This window comes from Centrocercus urophasianus, unplaced genomic scaffold (genome assembly GCF_019232065.1).
Source record: "Centrocercus urophasianus isolate 14NV4802_14NV808 unplaced genomic scaffold, USGS_Curo_1.0 seq_29, whole genome shotgun sequence".
NCBI classification, from domain to species: Eukaryota; Metazoa; Chordata; class Aves; order Galliformes; family Phasianidae; genus Centrocercus; species Centrocercus urophasianus.
Genome location: NW_024884855.1, coordinates 9855821 through 9878970, shown reverse-complemented (window position 1 = coordinate 9878970; position 23150 = coordinate 9855821). Strand labels below are relative to the sequence as shown.

The 23150-nt window shown below is 37.2% G+C and overlaps 1 protein-coding gene across 2 annotated transcripts in view; it reads left to right on the top strand.

Annotated features, from left to right (window-relative positions):
- The window catches only part of SDK1 (sidekick cell adhesion molecule 1), a 363255-nt gene that overhangs the window by 79159 nt on the left and 260946 nt on the right, over positions 1-23150 (top strand). For both annotated transcript variants that reach the window (XM_042828025.1, XM_042828024.1), the window contains exons 2-4: positions 14019-14178; positions 19222-19328; positions 22380-22527. In XM_042828025.1, the coding sequence (XP_042683959.1) occupies positions 14019-14178; positions 19222-19328; positions 22380-22527 (415 nt within the window). The remainder of the gene's footprint in view (positions 1-14018; positions 14179-19221; positions 19329-22379; positions 22528-23150) is intronic.

The following is a 23150-nucleotide window of genomic DNA, read 5'->3' as shown; positions in this document are numbered from 1 at the left end:
TTGTGGTTTCTGAAGATACTGACTTCCTGAAGATATGTTGGAATAGATTTCAGAAGTGAAAACTCAGGTCAAAAGGGCGAAGTAGTTTCTGTGTCCTGTGAACCTGATACATTTTTAGTGTGGATTGCTGCCTGTTCGTGTCAATGTAGCAAAATGGAATGCTTTGTTATTGTGCCTTGTTCTAAAGAAAAAAAAGTTTTATTTATTTTTGGGGGGGAAATGACTCTTTCAAACTTGGAAAATTCTGAAGAAAAATAAGATTGATTAACGTGGAACAAAGGCATATACCTTTAGTCATGCAGCAGGGTGGCATCCTGCTTTCTGGCTGCTTCTGACTCACTTTGAGTCACATTATTTCCCTCCCTGCTATTTGTATTTGCTATTTTTTTGTTATTTTTCATTTTTTGTAACACAAGACAATCTGATGGGAATACAGGAAAACAAAATTCTGTTTTATATTTTATTCTACAAAAGAATTCTGAGGCCTCTAATGATAACAGCCTACTGCTGAAGTCAAACAAACATCTGGTTTTGTACATATAAGAAATATTCTGAGCATAATGTAAACAAAAAGTTTATTGTAGTCTCCTTGCTTATTTTTTTTTCCCCCTCTTTGCCAACTGTGAGAGCAAAGCAGCAAGGTAAAGGTCCCTCACCTGTAGATCTGATCTTTCTTCAGTTCAAAGCTTTGTAAGTAAAAGCAACCATCTGTACAGGACAGCTGTTGAAGTTCCTCTCTTACAAGCGTCGTGTTGGTGCCAAAGTGAAGCTTCTTGCTCTGCTATCATTGAACCCTTCTAAAAAATAAGCAGCTGGAACCCATTCTATGTTATCCTTGAAGTCTATTAAATGATGCTGCAACTTCTGGTACAACAGCAGTGTTCTGCAGTGGTTCTTAATGTTGAACCTCAGTGTTAGGGGCTTGGCGACTTATTTGCTTATTTACATGCAAATAATTTGATGAATATCATTTCTATCAGTGTAGTCATACTAACAATGCGGTCGTTAAGTCTATGAGTGTGTCATAGAATTACACAATTCATGGTTTGCTTCTTGGTCTCTACGATGAATTTGTTCTTTCTGTGTATATTTTAGGCTGAAAAGGAGAAATCCACAAAATTAAATAAGAAAAACTAGATGCTCAAAGGCATGTATTTTTTAAATGAATAAGCTTTCATTAAGTATATGGAAATAAACCTTGTCCAGGTATTATTAAAGAGAACAAAAAATATTACAGAATGTAATATCAAAGAATTGCTTTCACTATTTCTCTGGTATCCATTTCAAAGGCACAAGATTAACATTTAGATACACTGAAGAATTTTTAATGGTGTTTTCCTTCAGATTATTTAACGATGCAAACGATCTTTAAGTACCAAAGTGGGGAAAAAAAGACCAGGAGTGTGCATTCAGTTTTCTTTTAGAATGCTTTTCTTCCCTCCTTTCCTGTAATATTCTTGCTTTCTCAAAGATCTGTCTTTGAAATTGATTTCAGATGTCAGGAAGAAAGCTAAAGATGTTGGCACTACTTGTCACAGATCAGACTAGGATGTCTCATTAAACTGTGAGCAAAGAGAGAGTGTGCATCACCTCTAATTTCCAGACTGGTTGGAGTTTTGTATTTAATGTTAAAGGGAAATGTGATTGATGCCTTGCAAAGAATATGTGATAATATTTACTGAAAGTTTTCAATATTTGAAAGCATGTTTCTGTGCCTGCCTAGTATGAATGATTTTGGTTTCCTATGTTCTCCCTTCTTGGTTGATGGCCTCTAAAAGTGAACTTTGAGAACAAATGTAGAACAAGTCAGGCATGCCCCTGTTGTGTTGATAATATCAACTTGACAAATGTATTCTGAATTTTGCCTGCAGCCATTAAAACGGAAAGCAAAATTGGAAGTGTTTTATGTGAGTTTTTTCGTTGCTTGTACCAGCAAGTATTATACTGATTTTGTCAAAGGGAAACATAATTTTTAGAAAGTATTTGCCCTATTGACTCTCAATGAAAACAATATATTTTAATTCATCATCATATTATTTTACTGCTTCATTGTTTTGTCACTATTGTACATTTTCTGTGTGCTCCTAAGCTGGTATAAACTAAAGGCCAAAAGACAAAACTAAAAAAGAAAAAATGTTGAAGCTAATTTATCTGGAATGTTTACTGATATAACTGAAGTTATCGTTGAACTTCTGCATATACAACTTTCAGGATTTGGTTGCATATGCGAAGTAGAAAGTCGCTCTTTTTTTCTTGCTATGCATACAGTTTATTTTCTTTATTTTTTTATAATTGCATCGAGATACACTGTAAACACAAAGTAGTTTTCATCAGTAGAATTCATCAGCTTCTGTTGGATCCAGTGAGCTGGCAGAGGAAGCACATGCAGAGAAGTAATTTAGTGTATGTTGCTTTAATTTAGAAATGATCATTTCTGATGTGAGGCTGATGGAATTGGCCTTTGTCCAATAAATGTTTCCTATAAGCACGGAACATGTTAATTTAATGTTTCCACATTAAAATCGTTTCAAAATAAGTACCTGTTGAGTATTGCTAAACAAATAGAAAAACAACTGATTTGCTTCTTAATGAGCCAGTAATAATGTGCTTGCATTTCAGTCAGGCACTGTTTCTGGTTGAGCATGTATTTCAGAAGATCTACTCTGCCAACAAGCCATTTAAAATCAATGCTAATAACAGACATTGGCATCAACTGTGTCAGTGGAAGTGCTAATTCTGAGAAATGTTGAGTAAGTATTTGTGACAATCTCTTAAAATACTGAATGTAGGGTGGTTAGAATGTACTGCAGAAAGTTAAATAATTGGGGGGCCAATCTCTTCTGTGTGTGTGTACTCAATTCAGTTGCTCGTTCTTTTAAGAACAAGAGCAGGAGCATCACATGTGCTGTCCTTGTTAAAGGGAGGGAAGTGCCAGCGATGGTGATGCTCCCCACACTGCTTGCATCACGTGGATTTGTCTCATTTCAGTGTGTAGAATGAGCTTTCTTTGCAATAAGTTCTGTATCAGAGTGTCTCCATGGGATTACAACCAATTTCTAATTCAGTGGCCTCCTCCAGATCTGTTAATTTCAAAGGTGTGGTTTAGGCTGGAGCATAATAGCCACAGAGTTTTCCTTACTCTCAAAAATCCCTGTGAAACGGTCAAGAAACCATTTTCCAGGTATTACTAGAGGACTGCACTTCTCTAATTTGTTTGTACAAGATTTTTCTCTCTTATTAATATGGAAATGTTTTCATATCTGTTACATATAAATCATTTCGTTGTAAAGTGTTACATAGGAAACGAGAAAATTTGTATCGATGTTTTTAGTGCTATAGAGAAGGAACACTGAAGAATTACTGAAGCAGAAGAGGGAGAGCAGTAAGGGTTATTTGTGACTCTTAAACCTCAAATAGGCCAGGTAGTTTTCCAGCTGGGTTGGCATTAGGTGCCTGGTGAAAGCTGAAGTTAATGTTGTTGATCTAGTGTCAGCTGTTGCTTTTCTAAAAACAAGTTAGTGCTCGTGTTAGGCACAGAGCTGTTCTTTGTTTAAAAATAACTGAAGTTGCCAGTCCTTTCAAAGAATGTAATTATTTTCTCTGTAGGGGGAAAAAAAATAACATACCTTATCTACTAAAGGAAAGCATTTAGATGCCCTTTCCTCCTTTCTTTGTCCTGCACTAACCTGCTTTTCTTTTTTTAGGAAGAATGTTGCTATTCAGACTTTTCCCTGGTGGAGCCTGGTGACGATAACCTGGGGCTGCTTTTGTGCTGTGATGCACTCCCAGTAAGCGTGTATTATGGCAGCTATATATTTGTCCCTTTCTCCCACGGAGTTTAATAAAGGAAATTGTTTTGATTAATAGCTTTTAGATTTAACAAACAACTCTGTTTTGGGTTATACATCCATCTGGTCCAGTTTCTAGATTGTCAGCACGGTGATGTATGGGAGAGCGTACAGCAAGAGCAGATGACTGGAGGGACTTGTGAAATCCTGTAGGGAGCAAAGGCAGCAGATTGCTTCCCAGTGAGCAGCTCCACAGAGCTTGTAAACCTGCCCAGAGCTCACATCCTGCAGGGTACAGGAATCTGTGAATCAAGACTTAGGCTTTCTCTATCTTCCTCTCAAATATGTCTTCATTATTGGCAGGAGGTGCAGATTCAAAGTAAAGAGCAGAGGGTTGACTATTTGTCTGAGTTGGATTGAGCAAGGGCAGTGATGTAATTGGTGAAACATAGGACTCTGGTGGTTCTCTTCTTCGGCAACTTGTATGCACCAGTGAGATGTGACCAGGCTCTGTGCTTCTGCAGGGGCTCCTCCCTTCAGCTCATCTTCATTTGACGCCCATCTTCAAGCAGGACAGACAGCTGAAAGGTGCAGATCTGGCACTTTTCCCTGGGATAAGATATTCTCACCTCACTGTGGTGACTGGGGGCTTGCACAGCTTCCTGCTCACCTGAGAAAAACAAGTTTTCTTGACAGTACTCAATCCAAGCTCTTCTATACTCATGCTAATTTTAACAAATTGTAAGAATGATTTTTATGAGGGGGCATCGTTTGGCAGATTATTTGAGACAAAATGCTTGAACTACAAGGATAATCTGCTGACTTCTCTCCACTTAATTGGCATCTCATTACATGTACTTCACTGCCCTCCAAGAGATGCCACGGCTTGTAGACTAAATAGTTTCATTTCTTCTACTTTAAAAGAGTTTGTTAAGCAGTTCAATCTTTCTTCAGTCTGATTAACGGAGAGGTCTCTAAATGGTCCTTTTTATTTGGCTTTTACTGCTATTTTTTCAGTTGTTCCTTTTCATTAGTTAGCTCACAAACATGCTAGCGCGACTAGGAAATAAATGCTGGTCATTCTTTGTAACTGTTGTGCAGAGTGATGGATCTAATACAGTCTGCTAGTGCTTAGATCCATGATTTGATGATATCATGCAGAGGTATCTTTTTATTTTCTAGTCAGATAAATTGCACTAAAATATAACAGACAGGAATTAGTTCCAAAGGGGAACACTTCAAGTTCACATACCTTAACTTTCTGTAGCTTTGAAAACAATGTATTAAAAGAGAAAGTTTTGCTAAATTTTATGTAAAGGGGTGTTTTCCGCTGTTCTGTGGTTTTGACACTAAGTATTGAGTAGTCATGACTTTTTTCCTGAAAGGTTCTATCCATGACAGAAGAAAAACAAATTTTCCTCCTACTTCAGTGCAGAATTATACATCCTGTGTGTACACATGCCCCTGATATTGCCTTTTAATATTTAATTGATGTGCTGTTGTTATACAGCTTTTAGCTCTATGGTACTTCCTAATTTTAACGTACTCGATGTGTTCTCAGGTGGCACAAATAAATAATGAATATTAATAACAATGAGCTGTACGTCCATTCACACTGTTTGGATGCAGTCGTACAAGCTCTTAGAATGATTTTTAGCAGAGCGGTTTCTTTTCATATCGTTCCTTGTGCAGAGGATGCAGTCTTTAAGTTGGATGTACGATGCAAATCTTAGTGGTGTGTCCTTTAAAATTGTAAGCACATTGACTGTAGTGTGTTTACCAACAGTAATGATCAATTATGTTTGATTTATTTTTTATTATCTAGCAGTATGTTTAGATTTACAGTGAAACCAACATGGGAGCATGGTTCTTAAGTGTAAACACACATACACACACACACACACACGGTAAGTTTGGGAGGTACAAGTCATTCACGTCTTTACAAACCTTAATAAAGTTAGGACATTGTTTTCAAAACACTATTTAAACTCCCTCTCTACCTAACTGGGTTTTAACCCTGTCTCACTTACAAATAGATCCCTTATTTTTCCTTTACGTATCCTTTTGATGTATGTCATCCATCAATGTTAGCAAGAACAGTAAATGCATTGATCTATTGCTACGCTTGGCAAGTTAAGTAACACTTCTTACATAAAGTATTGATTTATAAAACACAGTACATGTAATTAACATTACAACTGTCAGAAGTTGAAAACGGTATTAACTTGCTGCTTATTTATAACCCAAAAAGAAAATTTAATAAAATACTCAGATTAATAAACTGCTTTTTTTTTTTTTGCCTTCAGATGTGTCAAGCTGAGTTACGTTTTCAAGAACAGCGAACGGTTTCTTCTAACTTCTGACAAGGAGAAATTACATGTTTTGTCATATTGCTGAAAATAATTCCATACTGTTTAGATACTTGCATTATCCCTGAGGAGGTGAAAAGATTCCACTTGGATAGTTCTGAAAGGATTTAGTGCAAAAGATGCAGAAATAAGTGATGGTATTAGAGAAAATTAAGGTAGCCAATTTATGTCAGGCTTTCCAAGCGCCTTTGATCTGGCCTTTAATTGGTGCCTGCCCTACCTCATGAAAGCACAAAGCTGGGTCTCCTTGTAGCACACAAACAGGCATGAAGCACCTGTCTGCAGAACATGCGTGGTGAAGTGCTCAGGTGAAGTGAGGAGATCGGTGTGTGCTGCTGTTCCTGACTCAAGCACTGAGTGGGCGTCTGATGCACAGTCAGTTTAATATGAAGGGAATACTTGAATTGAGTTCTGTGAACTTTGGGCTCTGCTTTGATTGTGTTTTCTGCCCTAATTCAGCATCACAGAAGGATGTGAACAATCTCGCGTCTGTTTGCTGTGGCGTATGATTGTGCGTTTACCACCCTTGAATTCAATAGCACCATTGAGGTCCTTTGAATTGAGTTTGTTGAGACAGGCCTTATCCAATTTAGAGGCCTATTTACATTTTCAAGTTTAAAGGGCAAAAAAGAAAATTAGAAGCTACGTGTAAACAAAACAACAATAGCTGTAAGGAGTGGGTGTTGTGGTTGAACAAAGGTTTGTGCACAAATCATTTCCCATTCACTCTCTTCATCAAAGGAGATGTGTTTATATCTTTTATGGTTATTCATGGCCACTTTGCCACTTAGAAATAATTTTCTCCTTGAAATAATACATAGGTGACCTTGTGTGCCTTTCCAAGCCTGGCAATGCGTTCACTGTGCTGTTGTCTCCTTCTGCTGCACATGTGATTCTGTGCTGGTCCTTCCAGCCACTGCTCAGCTGACACCGTTTGCATTTAATTAATCTCCACAAAAGCAACTCAGAATTCCTCTTATACTAGGGACAAACTAGTAGAATGTATGTTTATAATATATCTTATCCGTTAATTTGTCTGTAGGGTGTTATTTTGCCATCCACTGGAATATTCAGTGTATCTACATAGACACCAGTGCAATTGGAGCTGGCTCTACAACTGCTGGAGAGTGCAGACTGTGTCGCAGCAGCAGTAGCTTCAGTTGCAGCTAGGTGGTGAGGGAAATCCTGCACTGCTTGGATTCTTTTTCTGTAAGGCAGTCTTAGCCTTTGTCCTGCTGTGTACTGAGATTTAAACTGTAACTTCTTATTTCCTTGTGAGCTCACGAAGTCTCTGTAAACATCACTAAGTGTTCAGAGAATATAAAAAGAATGGAGGTTATGCTTTGATACCAATTCAGTCTAGAGAGGTCGTAGATTTCTTTGGAACTTTTTTGTTTGGTTTTGATACTTGATGGGTTCTCATTTATTTACCTGCTTGATTATACTGTGGTGCTTTTTCATCTTAGAAACTTCGATTTTGATTCACTTACAAACATTTCCCAAGAATCATTCTACACTCTGTTAAAAGAATGAATTACATCGTACGTAATTTAAGAAAATCATCTATTGTTTCTCGATTTTTCAGTTGTATAGCTCAGTAATTCTGTGATTCTGTGTTCTGTTTCATTGCCTTCTGATATAAAAAAAAATACCCACCTCTTTTTCCTCGTCCTGACTCAAATATGACAGTGAGCCAGAAAGAGAAACTAAAAAATGAGGTATAGAAATTAAACTGGGAGATCAGACTTTGGATTAGTACAGCGGGTGCTGCTTGAGGCTCAGTTTAAATAGTATTGGCTCTTTTTCTTGTCTGCTCTGTTAAAGAAATCAATGTTAAGAAAAACACTGTATAACTGCATGTGGGAAGATTTTTCTCACTGGGGATAACCCAGAGCGTGTCATATGGAATGTGAAACAGAATGATGTTATTGAGCATGATGTTTTCTGTCAGAATCCAGGTCTCTTTTTGTGCTTCTGTGGGCACTCTTCCCTTCAGTCCTGCTTCTGCTCGAATGCTGCAAGCCTCAAAAAGTTGTTTCTCAAAAGGGAAAAGATATCTTCAAGAAGTCTGTAGTGATGGAAAGGATGGTCTTTAAATAGATGACAGTGCTAGAGAGCAGATTTTATAAACACCAGAGGTTATGCTTAAAGAGTTTTAGGCAACAAGTGATAGTAGGATATTCTTTTTTTAATCATCAAAATACTGCTCTGGCTTTTACTTGTCTTATATTTGCATGTTGTGCTCAGCTATTTTTGTAATTTCTTCAGCAGTTTGTAGAGAAAAATGGAAGAAGGTACAAAAATAAAACATGCGGTTGTTTTATAAAATTATGAAATGCCTGTGCTTTAAAACAAGGCGGGTTTTCCTGAAGCAACACGTTTCAGAATGTGTACCTTAGTATTGCACAAGTCTGAGGGATCTGTCATGTTTGTTCTTTTAAACAATACCATCGATTCATCAAGATTTTGGTAAAACATTATCTGTTTAAGAAATGAGGAATTCAACATGGAATTCATGGTTACAAGAGGGGAATTCTAAGAGAGAACCACTGATTGAAGTTTTGTGTTTTTTTATTATAAAAAAAAAAAAAAGGAAAAGAGGGCTTTTAATTAAATCAACCATCAGTATGAAACACTTATCCTTGCCACTTGGGACTCTTATTCTACTGAGCTGTTGAAAGCTAATCATATCTATACATTACAGGATGTTTCGTTTTCCTATTGGGATATTGTGCAACAGGTATGTTATCTTAACTTCAATATTCCTTCTATCCAGATCAAACAAATGATTGGCAATTATCCAATAACTGACAAGCCAATTAGTTATTTTACCTATTCAAGATGAAAAAAAGGCACCTATTGAAATCTTGTCTTCCATTGACTGTACATTTAAAAGAAATAAATGTCACTTATTCTAGAAATATGCAGGTTCCCTCACAGAACTTGCTGAGTCCTGAAACAATTTAATTCCATCCCCAATTAAACCTTTAAAAGCATCATCCATCAACCTCAGCAGTTACTTGCATTTAGAGATGATAGCAGACGTGTTCAACAAGTACATTATCTTCCTTGTCTACCATGAACAAAAAAGGGCCACGTGGGCTCATTTAGTTGACTTCATGAAACTGATTATTTAAATGCTGTTTTAAGTACATGTGCTTCAGTATTATTCTGATATGAAATCAGATATTGTCTCTGATAAAAGTTCAAGAAATCCATTTTAAGGAAATGTTTTATACTACTGTGCAAAAATTCTGAACCATGGCAGTATACTTGAAAAATAACCCGGTGCTTTAATGAAATATTCACTGTGATGCATCCCAAATCCAGGCTAAGCATTAGGTAGTATGATGCAATTTTAATTTAATTGTTCTATTTAGTGATTTATGTCACACTTCCAACCAAGAAAATCTGAATCTCAAATACCAATATTTTGGGTAAAATAGCCTTACTGCAAATCAATACGGTTAAAGTGACTCAGTGCTCTCATGTGTGTTTGACGTTGACAGTTACATATAGATCATACACTAACTTTCACACCACTTGAATGCATTTTAGAAGGTTTGAAATAAAACGAAGATTGACTGAAATATATGAGTTCAGTTTGACTTCCTGTTACGTTTCCCAAGATTCACCATGTAGTTCTTACAAATACATATGTTATATAAGCTATTGAAGTTTATTTCTATCAAAGCGTACAACTTGGATCCGGAGCCAGTACATGCATGTATACGTGTCAGGAATTAGGATCAGTTCAAAAAGAAAAAGAGAAAAATCTTTTGCATATCTAAGCCGTGAATAAGAAGGAAATGGCTGTGATTCCCCAGAAGGTTACAGTTATCAGCTGTCAATCAGCACAGAGCAGCTCACGCTCAATTACTGTGTGCAATCCAAAGCATTGGCTTATGAATTCCACAGCTGAACTTGAATCTTTTTGATGGGATTCTGCTGCCCATAGTTTCACCTTTTTACTCAGATTGCTGAAAAGATTGTCTCAAGTTTGAGCTTCCTGATTGTTTCCTTTTTAACTGTTGTGTAATGTACAACATAGGTCTTCTAAGAAGCTGTTCTTGTGGCAGTTATTAACCTAACTTAAGATAGCTCACATCTCTTTTCCTTGCAAATAGGGAGTGCAAATGCATTTGTAATTGCCACTGTATGGAGCGCTTGTAGTCTCATTTTCCTGGAAAATTGCTCAGAGATATTATCTTCTGTGTCAGCTGGTCATGTGCTACATATGTGCATGAAAAAGGGCAATGGAAGTCATGCTTTACCAAACTCCAAAAAGGTGGAATCACTATAGATGTGCATTTTAATAAACAAGTCGTGTTTTTGCTAGAGTTCAACGAAAAGTTTTGCAGCCAGAAATTTGTTTTCAATATCATGCCTGTTGGGTAAACTGAGTTATGGGAATTGATGGTAAAAATGAAATGTATTAGTGATTGAGCTGTATTTCCTCTGATTTAATTCATGAGCAGGTTAATCTACTTTTAATATTCAATATTGTCTCACCTAAAATGATTTGAGAACAGATTTATCTAATGAAGACAAATTGTAATGGCTGTGAGGATGTGCTAACCTGTTCTCTGTACTCGCTAAAATCCTTCTCTGAACATCTCTGAAACTGTTACTCATTTTCTCAGGATATGAACAAGTGATTTTGTCTGGATTTCCAAAGGGAAAATTGCTAAGATGTAACTGGGCAGCCTCAGTGGTTTTCACAGGTGTGGATGGTGTGGGACTTCTCTGGAGTCTGTCAACTTCCCTTTTCTCAGTGGGGTAGAGGTGTTCAAGATTAAATATGGATTTTTAGTTTTCAGGGAGAACAGAATGAGACCTCTCAGCTCCTGTGACAAACCTCAACTGCTGGGGGAGAAGCCCAAAGTTGGTAACAAATGCATCTAGGAATTTTTTTGCGCGTGTTTAACTGTCAGCATTAAACCAACCAGAGGTGTATGTGCATTGTCAAATTGGGCCTCGAAAATATATTTTGAGATATAATTCATCTAAGCTTTTCATGTGCCAAGGAAAGCAAACAGACAGGCTAACCTGGCAGTATAATGTAACTTTCCATTTAACGATGCATAAAAGCAAGGCAGACAGGTTTTGGAGCAAATATCTAGATAATTTTGACATTCAGTCATGCTTTTTTCTTAAGATTTTCATGAAAATAAATCTATGTCATCCTTTTTAAGGGCACCAGTCTGGAGGTTAGTGTTTGGTAAGCAGACCTGCTGGAAAAATTGCAGAAGCTGGATATATGCACCCACTGATACGCATCTTATCCTTTTATTCCTCTTTGCAGCTCAGACATTTTATTTTTATTTTTAAGACAGCTGAGCTGAAGAGCCAGAGAGGCTGGAAGTGTTAACCCACATTGTAGTCAGAGGAAAGCAACAGCATGTAATGTGAATGCTTGCATTTTTATAGTCATGAAACTCTCTTAGCTAAAAGTCCTAATTCCATTATTTTATTACTCTTGTTCCTAGGACTCAAATGCATTTTTTATCTTTTTGCTCCTTTTTTTCAAGAGAATAAAAATTAAGAGAGCCTTCCGACTTGAAAACTGTTGATTGCCCAAAGTTAGGCTTAAGTGAGACTTTCCTGTTTTATATGAAAGTCCAAGTCTCCCATGCCTATTAAAAGATGCACTTTGTTCTCTATCCCATAGCCAGCTCCTCCTTTTTTGCACTTTTCTTTGTGAAATAGCTTTCGTTATGCCTGCTGATTTTCCAGTTTCCCTGTGATGCTCTACAACACCCAGACTTGTCCCTGTAGGTGACATCTGTGGAATGCCATATGGATCTTCTACCTGTGCGGTGAGCGGCGCTGTGCCATACCAATATCATTAGAGCTTCACCGCTGCCTTCCTTCGTGGAATCCTTGCCTATTATTTTATTTTCATTTGTGCTTTCGGTGAATATTTAGTGAGCTCTGATTACATAATTGAATTTGATAAACTGATGGGATCTGATTGATGAGGAAGTCAGGAATAAAAGATTAGAAGATAAAATTACTCCAAGGCTTTAAGTAAATCTTCCAGAGAGCTGTGATAATTTATAAAGCATGGCATATTCTTTATCAAAATATTCCCCTAGGTCTATTAAATTTTAGCTTCTAACAGAATTGGATTGAATTTTGAGAACCGTTTTCATGTAATACCAGCTTGACTGTGGTATTCTAAATGGGGGAAAGCCGTGAGTGGGCTGCAGCATCACAGCCTTGGGATTGTTTGAGTGAGAGAGGTATGGCTGAGTGACAGGACTGTGGGCAGCAGGCTGCCTTTTGAGTAAATCAGTTGCTCTTGGAGAAATGTAAACTGAGATGTGTAATTGGGTAACTCAGAGTGAAGTAATGAAAGGTGCTATCTTGTTAGGTTCTTTAAACCCCTCAAAAAAAAAAAAGGATCAACGAGTTACCTGGGTAGAGGTTCAGAGTTATGGAGTTAGCTTCGTTATGGTCTTACTGTAAATGGTTCAGCTTTCTTCAGGGAAGAACAACGAATGACCTCATTCCATGAGCCTTTCAATACGAGCAGGTAAATAGAACTATTTTCAGTGAACTCAGTGCTAGTTATTTTAACTCAGCAGTGGAACCCTGTGCTGTAGGACTTGGAAACTCGTGGTACAACCCCTTCCCTTAAATACAGATGCACCTCTTTGCCAGTGTATTTTTCACAAGGTAGACTGGCATCTCTCCTGGCAGTCTGTCTCAAAACTCCCTTGGGAGTCTCCCAGAAGTCGGTAACATTGATGATACTTTCAAAGTATTCACTGACTGCCTGAGTTGAGAAGGAACCTCTGGGTCCCACTTGGGAGCACAGCACTGGGTGCTCCTGCTTGGGGTACTTGCCTGCATCCATTCACCCTTGGGACCATCTCCAAGGAGGTGACCTCACGTCCTCTCTACAGGCCAGCCTGTAATATTATTCTGTATTTCACATCAAATCTCAGGCCTTTAGCATAACATTTGTGTATTTTTACTCGCACAGACGTACCCATTCCTTTGATGACAGAAGGCATTTGTAAATTTTTAAATGAACAGTCTATGGTTCTGACAGAGTTACAAGTAGAAATTTGAGGTGTGAAGTGTGAAAGCCTTGATCTCCCAGAGTCGACTAAGGGGTGCGTCCCAACGGGTTTAGAACTGCAATAAATCTGCTTGTTAGTGGAGGTATGGCAATTTAGCAGTTGAGAGTCATGCTGCTTGAAGTATTTTGAACGTTTGTGATCCACAGGAGAACAAGTTTGAGACTACATGTGACTCTTGAACATTACTGAAGTACCCTAATTCAAAATCTGTTAGTGGTTTGGGGTAATATAATTTAATGCATTTTGGTTAGCAGTAATATTGAAAAACACATTTATTGTGTAATTCTTTGAGATCTTCTGTTCTAAACTCTTTTTTTTCCTCTTCAAGTTCTTCATTTACCCTGAGACTTCTCCTGCTGTGATAATCATTCCTATCCGAGATTACTCTTGTGCTTTCTATTAAAAAAATAAAGAGTTTTGAGTGGATTTAAACCTCACAGAGAATGGGGGAAAAAAGCACAAAACAAACTAATAGAGCTGTTTGTTGTCTAGCACAATAGACAGTATGTGTAAGTACTAAATGTGGACAAAATGTTGGTTGAATATGCACTTTCCTTCTAAATATGTGCAAAGTCTGAGGTTATCACGATTTTGTATACTTGGGAATTAATTTCCTTAGCAAGCTTGGTTATAAATATAATAGCATATGCCTTAACTACTGAGTCATGTTGTAGCTGTTACATTGCTTGTTTTGAGGAAAAAAGGAGCAAAGAATTGGTGTCTGGTGCTACACTTGCTTAACTTACAGAACTATTTTGTTTCTGTTTCAGATGATGTTGCTCCATACTTCAAGACAGAGCCAGGCTTGCCCCAGATCCACCTGGAAGGAAATCGACTCGTCCTTACGTGCCTTGCTGAAGGCAGCTGGCCCTTGGAATTTAAGTGGTTACACAATGACAGTGAAATAACCACCTACTCCAGTGAATACAAGTAAATAAAAGTCTTCTCTAAGTATAATTTTAAACAAAAATAACCCAATACATGAAATCACATTTGTAAATACTGGTGTATTTACAATTTTTTTTTTTTTTTTTTTAAATTATGAAGATCGTTTTTTGTAGGTGGGTGAGATGTCTGAGAGAATTGCCTTTGTTGAATGTGTTCAACACTCCAAAACAAAGTTTCTAATGTAGAATCTTATAAGTATCAACAGTGATTTTTCTGGCTTTGAAGTTTAATACATACTTGTAGTGAAGAGCAGGCATATTGCTGATATTTGTTTAGATGTTACTGAATAAAAATTGGGATTTTTTTGAGGATTGAAAGAAAGTTTTTAAGGTCACTTTGATCTGTATTTTTCTGCTACCTTAGGTACTTTCCTGCATGCTGAAAGCAGAACAGGCACTGGTTAAATGTTATGTATGATATACTACCTATCCTTGAAGGGTACTAATATCAGTGGATCCATTTGTCTTATTAAGCTGTAGAAATAAAAGAACGTGGTCTATCTTAAACTCCATATGTAACTTTCATTTTTACTTCTGAGAATGTGGAAATTTTGTAGTTAAACTGTTCTTTTGTGATTATGTACTTTGTTCCCTGAACCTCGTTGACTCCCTCAACACATCCCATTAGGCAAGAGAGAAAGCACACTGTGGCTAATCAGAGCTAGGTTTTTGTTGATAGGCAGCAGATGGCTGGCCAAACATCAAAGTGTAGAGCAGCCAAGATTTGTCTGCCTTTTCCTTCGTGGCAACATTAACTGGGTCTCCCCTATGCAATTACTGATTTCCATAACCTTATAGAAATTTAATATTTCTGCAACTCCTGTGCTTCTTTTAAGTTTTGTTGAATTACCTGGTGATTTCAGAAGTTTTAACGTGCAGGGATGTGAGAGACAGACCCCCTAGTACTCGCACTCGTATTTAGCTGAGCAAGCTCAATTCTGTTCTTAATATAATTACAAGAAGCAGGGAAATCTTCTCCTACCATTACAGAAAGAAATTAGAGTATAGATTGATACAAGAAGGTGGATAATGTTATAGTATTCTATGCTGTTTATACATGGTAGTCCATAATTAAGATCTATAATAGCCCTGCTAATCAGGGAAAGTTTCATAGAATCATAGAATCACCAAGGTTGGAAAAGACCTAAAAGATCACCCAGTCCAACCGTTCACCTATTCCCAATAGCTCCTACTAAACCATGTCCCTCAACATGCTGAAAGCAGAAGAGGCATTGCTTGGGATAAATGCCACTGTTGTTTTGACTAACAACAACTGAGTCCATCGCAGTTTGCAGCTGATGACAGCTCCTACCCATGTAAGACGCTGAGAAAATAACAGAAAGAAACTAGACAGGGGCAAGATTGCGTGATTATGCAGTGATAACAAAAAGCAGAGGCTAGAGCTTAAGCTCAGTTGGTGTGCAAGTACTGGGGGACTTACACAAAATAACAGAAAATCTGAACAGGAGTGTATGACATTTTGAAACTAAGATCAGAGTGCCACGGTTCTTACTGCATAAGTGCACATCCCTAATAAGCTCACTGAGATTCAAAACACAAAATTTGGTGTGAACTGCAGTGTAAGCTAGAATCGGTGTATCAGAATATGGTTCTCTTTTTCGTTTGTAACCATAAAACACCTGCCACAAAGGTGATTAAAACGGTAGGAAGCTACTAGTTCATAGTAAATTAACATTGACAGAAAATATTAATTTAGACATTGCACCCATCCTACTGCTCATCTGTAGTTCCTTACTGCAGTCAGGGAGCAGCCAGATCTTGATTCTGTGGCAGTACAGAACTTTAAGCTTCCAAGGAGGATTATATGGCATAGGTACATTGGGATGAATTAAAGGAAAGAAAGAATATGCTTAGACATAAAAATTGTGGTTGCAGAAGTTAAACTTTGACCCCATGATAGTTTGTTCTGCAGCTCCTAGGTAAATATTCTTTTTAAATGCATGAATCTTTCTTGTGTGACTCTGGCTACAAGTTGAATCATGAATCAAAGATTTCCAGTAATTGATATTACTTCTTGTGTTTTAAAGTAATGTGTATATTGTACCTTGCTGAAAATATTCCAAGCTTATTATGACACACCAAGTGAGTAAAGAACTAATTGGAGCCTTTGCATTTTGCCCCTGGTGACCCCACATGAACAGCTTTTCTTCGTATAACGATGCTGATTATGCACACAGCCTGGCCTTTATAGTGACTGTGCATACGCCAGTTTGTATTAAGAATTTATAAACCAACCTTATAAATTCTTTGTGATCTGAGTTGCATGTAGTGAAAACAAATCAATATTGCTGACTAAAGTAGCAATTTTGGTTGCATTTGTAAGTAGTGAGTATTCAAAGTTCAGTGTCTGTCTTTTTTTCTTTTTTTTCCTCCCCTACTGGTTGGTTGGTTTTCTTGATTCGTTTGTTTTCTGTGGAATTAAGTTCTGGACCAAATGCATCGTCTGCATTTCCCTTTGTTGCCTGAGGATTTTAGTTTATTTAATCTTAGAAACCAAGGTTATGTCTAAGCACTAGTATGCTTTCCTTGTGAACTGCTTAAAAGTATCTGATTATTATATTTTATTGTTTGTTTTTTAACACTGAACATGAGTTTTATCCTAGACAAAAAGCATATATCACTCTTTTTTCTGGAAACGTGACATCCTGCTGTGATTGCCTTTTAAAATTGCTAGCTGGAAAACTTGAATCCATTTCCTTCCCCCAGTCTAGATTTGCTTTTCCTCTGATGTCTGTCAGAACCAGAGATCAGATGATTTTCCTCTTCAGAAACAAGTGTGTTCTTTTCAGTGACTTGTGTAGAACATTCTTCTGAACAGTCAAGTAATGATTGAGTGCTGAATAGTTGAAGTTGGCACAACAACCAAGTGCTGAGCAGTTAACTTTTATTCTTCTCTGAGGAGCTCATTGTCAGACTTGGATCGTGTTTTTTCTTTTAAGGTCCTGTGTGATCGGGCTGCATCATATTTGTTTCTTAAGCATTCTTCCCTTTCATCCCAAACACGAGCAGCGCACCAGCCAAATCAGTTTAATTTCCTTTAAAGTCCCTTCTTTCCTTAGAAGTCTTCCTACTTTCTTCCTTGTTGCTTCCCATCTCACACAGCATCCTTCCAAAACGTTTTTCAAGCTCTTGCTTTTTCTTTCTTTGACAATCTGCACGTATCCCATTACGTTGTCACTCAGAAAACCCTGACGCATCCCATTTTCAAATCCATGTTCCAGGATGTGCCATTTGTTTGCCTTTCCTGCACGTTGCTATTTGGTAGATCCACTAAGAGGCCAAGGGCTGTGTAGGTTTGGGCTGTGCTGGAATTCCCAAGATAGATGGGATTTTCATGCAAACTTTTAAAAGCTTTTCTGCCAAAAGGTTTTCTTCAGGCAAGATATTATGAATGTTTTCTGCTGAAACATTAATAAGTTAGAAAAGAACACTAATGTAGGAGATTTCTGATGTAATTGATTTGTTTTGTCCTAGTGGAAGAAGTAACTGTTATTTTCTTGGTATAGATGAGGAGCAAAGAAATAAGCCTTTAATTTTGGCTCCGTTTTGTAGACAAGCAGAAGAATTAATTTTTGCCAAGTACAATAACAAGTGTGGTAATATTAGCTGTTAAAATGAATTATCAATATTTATTTGTCAGAATCTTTAAATATATATTTTTTGGCTAGTGATGCTTTGCAGCAGTCATCTGCTGTAGAAGGAAATTATTCTGGAAGGAAATCAGGAAGCCATATGTTGTCTTGATTTCTATCTTACACCCTTTATTTTCACCTATTTTCTGTTTCCTATGTCACACTCATCAGGCAAGGCAATGTGGTAGATTCGGGGTTGTATCTACTCACTGAACAGCAAGTGTTTGTGTGCTGTTTGTCCAGCTTACTGCTTCCAAACGGAGCAGGGTTGTGAGTCTGTTTTATCTTCCCAGTACAAATTGTCATAATCCCTGAAGGAAATTTGCTGGTTGCACCAGAGCAGGTCAGGAGGAGTCAGCACAGGCAGGCAGACAGCACAAGTGCCCGTAACTCATCCTCAGGAAGCCAGGGCTGCTAGGCATCAGATTAGATTGGTGCCATTTGTTGGTGGCACTGGGCTCTGGTTTTATTTACTCTTTTAGGTCGGTTGACCTATTTGCTGTAATGTCTTTGATTGCGATTATAATGCAGTGATTACAGACAACATTTATCACTTAAATTAGATTTCTTCGCTATCCTTTGTTTTTGTGTTGTCTGATCCTGTTCACATATTAGCTGCTCTGTGTGTGGGTGTGTCTGCTTTGTGTGAGTATGGGAAGAGATCCTTTCTTTTAGCGGGATTAAATTTCAAAGATTAAAGTTCAGTGGTATTATTTTTCCTTTTCATAAAGCTTTCATTTATCCCACCATAATATCTTCAGAAGGTGACCAGGGGAAATATGTGCTTTGATTTATGTTTGCTTAATGCAGGGTTATCTATATTATTCTTGTGTTTTATTCACACTAAAACCGTGCTCATCAGCTCATTTTCATGTTGAGTGATCAGATGTAGCTGAATGCAGAAGGTGAGCAGTAGTGGAATAAGTGACTTCTTTTGTACATCAAAGGGCAGAACAAATACAGTGTGCAGTGCACTGTCTTTTTCAGTGCTCTTTGGAGTTACGCTGGTCATGCAGTGTAGTAAACAGTTCTTTTTACGGCAGAGCTTTGATAGTTCTTGTGAGGCTTCCTGCTGCCTATGTTTAGATTGCAGTCTTGTGCCAGCTCAGAATAAAACACCAGGCATCTTTGCCTTGTGAATGAGGTTAGATAAAGCTGAGGAAAGCATTTAAGCCTACATTTCAAGAGAAACTGTGGAGACTAATTAGTATTTATAAATTGTATTTCTTAAGACAAGAAGTTTGCTATTCTTAAGAAAAAATGCAATATGCCTTTGAGACAATATTAAAGGAATAACATGAAATGTAACAGAAAGCAGCATTGATCTGCATGTGGGAAGAAGCGTATTACAATTCTGTATTTTTCTCTTACAGGTACATCATTCCAGCTTTGCAGAAGTCTGATGCTGGCTTTTATCAATGCATTGTGCGAAACAGAATGGGGGCATTGCTGCAGAGGAGATCTGAAGTTCAAGTGGCATGTAGGTTTGGATAGAAGTTATTCTGTCAAATTGTTAACTAACTGATCCTTTTTGTGGGTACCAATAAAATTTGCTAGTCTGAAAATGTGTTGCATATAATATTAATTTCAGAATTATTGCATCACGAGAAGCTTCACACTTAATGTAAGATACACTTTGGGAAACAAGCTCAAAGTGGTGCTACAGTGAGTCTTTAGAGAAGACTCAAGCTATTCAAAGCTATCAGAAGGAGATCATGTGGAGATAGCTCTAGGATGAGAGAAGAGTATTGTGCTCTTCCATAAATATGCAGGGATTAACAAAGGCCAGATAGCACAGAATAATAATAATAGTAAAAAAAAGAAAATCCAAAAAGAAATGGATTCCTAAAAGGAAGGATGGAATATCTGAAAGAGATCAGCTTCCTGAAGCCTTCAGATCATAATTCTCATGATACAAAACTGGTTGTTTCAGAGCCAAAAGCTTGTGAACCGTTGTCTGTTCTCAACGTGTTTCAATGTTTGTACCTCTTCAGTTTGGACGGAGGAGATTTTTTCAGAGCTGACTTCTAATTTCACATCTAACTTCCATTTGATAATGCTGAGTTTATTCTGAGGATTTAGTGCTAATTACTATGGCTTAAGAATGATTGCATACTCCAATTATTTATGTTGTTTAAGTTTAACATACAGAAGATATTACCCGAGTGAGTTGCTTGGAAATAACAGTAAAATTAAGCCTTTATGTTTTGAAGTACGAAACCTTTGTGCTAGCAATCTAACATGGGGATCAAATTTGAATTCCTCCAAATCAGTAAATGGAAAATCAGTATTAGTAAATGTCATTTGGTAAGTGGAATTTAGCTACACTGAGTTATTTATTAGAAACCTGTTTCAAGGAACCAATGGAAGCTATTAAGTGTGTCATGAGGGAAGTTACGTGGAATTTTGTGCTTATATTCTTGTGGGGTTTGGTAAAATTGTTCCTTCCCCCACTATCTGGCTCTGTATGCAGCTGCACAGGCAGTTGTGCTGCCATAGCAGAAGGAGCAATTCATGAGGAAGCACTTGTGGGAATGATGATGAGAAAGTGGCACAGAAATACTTTACCTTGCTGCTGCTGCTGAAGATTTCTGTCTCTTGAAAAGATAACTTTGTTCCCTTCTGAATGACAGAAGGATTTTCAGCAAAGTGCTTTATTTCTGCAGACTTTTTTTGTTTGGTAGGTGTCCATGTTCTTGGTTCTTCTTGAGAGAAAAAGTGTAATTGTTTACTTTTCTGCTCTTAAAATTCGCACCCCACACTCCTTTAATTTACAGTTCTGCGTTCCTGAGCAAGGCCAGAAAGCTCTCTGTTAAGATTTCTCTCTCTGAGTTAAGCAGCTTATTTATTTATTTATTTTCACTGGCAGTGCCATGGAGACAAAGCAAAGCAGATCTTACATGGCCTAGGAGATCATCTGTCTTGATTCTACAGTGACCTATATTGCTTCTCTTGTGAAACTTGTCCATCAGATTGGCACAGCATTTACATAGATTAAAATATTCTATAACCTGTGGTATTTTTTTCGCCCGTGTCCTCTGATGTAGCAGGGAAGTTGGTAAATAATTTAGACAATGTTGTTGTGTTCTAATGTATGATTTAGCTGAATGGGAACAGATACTGTTAAGAAAACTGCTGAGTAAATCTTAATTACAGAATGGGCTTAGAACTCTTGAATTGTGAAGACTGCAATAACCATATGACAGTGAAGTTAATTGGATCCACCTACACGGTTTGAAGCTTCATGTAGATGATCTGATTACAGCTGTAAGAAATACGGAGCAACAGAGGCAGTACAATGTCTGAATAAATTACTTGAAAAATACAAAAATAGTTAAACCTTTAAAGTACCACGTGTTTTTAATTCTTTTGTTCTCTCTTCTCATCTCCTTCCATCCAAAGACCTGGTAGTGCGTTCTGTTTCCATCTCACTCGCATCCCTCTGGCCCGGAGAACATCCCTGAGCCCAGTGGTCCCTAAAATAAAAACAAACCAGAAAGTTTTAGAGTCAGAAACCAGAATAGTTGTGTGTATCGGTTTCCTACTTTAAAGCAAATTAAAATGCATAGAAACTCTTTGGAGGATGAATAAGTGGGAGCCTACAGCTCCCATTTTAATGGATAATTTAATGGATAATATTTTAATGGATAGAAATAAGACACAAAAGGCAAAAGGAAAACAAGAAAAATATGTTTGCTAAATTTTTAACAAGGACTCCATAGATTCCTATGAAATGAAACCTTCAGAGACAGAAGTTCTGCAATTGTAGTTTTCCTTCTTCCATTATTATTATTATTATTATTTCTGCTAAAAGCTCCTGTTTAATACTGCTGATGTTTTTGTAAATGACAAAGATCTATTTGAATCACAGCATATAGCCGGAAGAACTAATTGCTACCAACATTATTACAGTCTTGTTAGTTTGATATGCATTTATGTATAATGGCTTGCTTATGTAGATCTAACTTCACATTGATGACTACAAGTAATGCAGCTGCTTGTTTGTTTCGATATGGATAGAAGGAAAAGTATTGTGTTAAAAAGTATTTGGTGAGCAGAAATTCAGAAAATTATATATGCCATTTGCATTTCTTTGCATAGCACAATGTTTTCTTTTGTGTGCTAGAAGAGTAAGAAGTGAAGTATTCTTTAAAAAGAATATAAAGAAAAGAAGCAAAAAAACCCCCAAACGACCAGAAACACAAGAGGACACCACCATCAATAGAAAACAAAGAAAAAGATCAAATTTTTATTTCAGTAAAAACACACTCAGTTATCTGAAAAGAACACTTTGGCCATTCTGTAAAGCTGACTTCTTGTGTGCCCTTGCAGCACTTGGCTTGGCCTTATGCCTTACTGCTCACCCAACGTGTGGCAATCAGTGCTGTCTCATGATTCGTTGCTCTGTGTTGACTAATTACAGCAACGCCCATAACTATGGTAAAACACATTTCATTCTCTGACTACTGAAATGAAATGAAGGATGAGAACTTCTACAACTATTAGTATACATATTTTTTTGATTTTGCAGACATGGGAAATTTCATGGACACAAACCAGAAAAAAACAGTGACTGAAGGAGAAGCTGCAGTTCTAAACTTCATGCATATCTTCAGCTATCCAAGACCACAAGTGACATGGTTTAGAGATGGGCACAAGATCATTCCTAGCAGCAGAATGTAAGTTTTAATCTCAATCCATCCCCTCCCCCTAAAATGTGATTAATTACCTTTGATAACACAACTTACTTTTAAAATACACTAATTAAGGTTTAAAGAGAGTAAAGTAGCCTTGTTCATACTAAGCTGGAGATAAATGGCTATTTTAAGACCATCTCTGATCTTCCTAAGCACTTCGACAAAATAATTCATGTGGTTTTAATGGTCCTGGTGCAGCATTACGGAGTGGATATGCACTTCCTTCTTGCTATTCATTTTCATGATACATTTTGGAAAAGTAAATGCTCATGTCTCAAATTATGTTTACTTGAGTGGACTAAATGAATACTGAGATTTTTCTTTTTTACTATGAGCTTTTCACTGAGAGCCATGCTTAATACTGTTTTCCTCACCATAAAGTTTTAAATATTGCTTGTTTTTCCTTATCTTTTTAGCCTGAATGACAGTTTTATTTCTCTTTGACTAATTAGCAGCTCACCCAGTAATGGTGGAGTTCCTGTACTGTGATTAGCTATTATCTCAAGGTGTGCTCATCCTTTTCTGAAGTAGTCACAAGGCCATTCTGTGTTTGTAACTGAAGCTAATTTAGAGAACATAGAAGTTGCAAAATTTTTGAATATAAA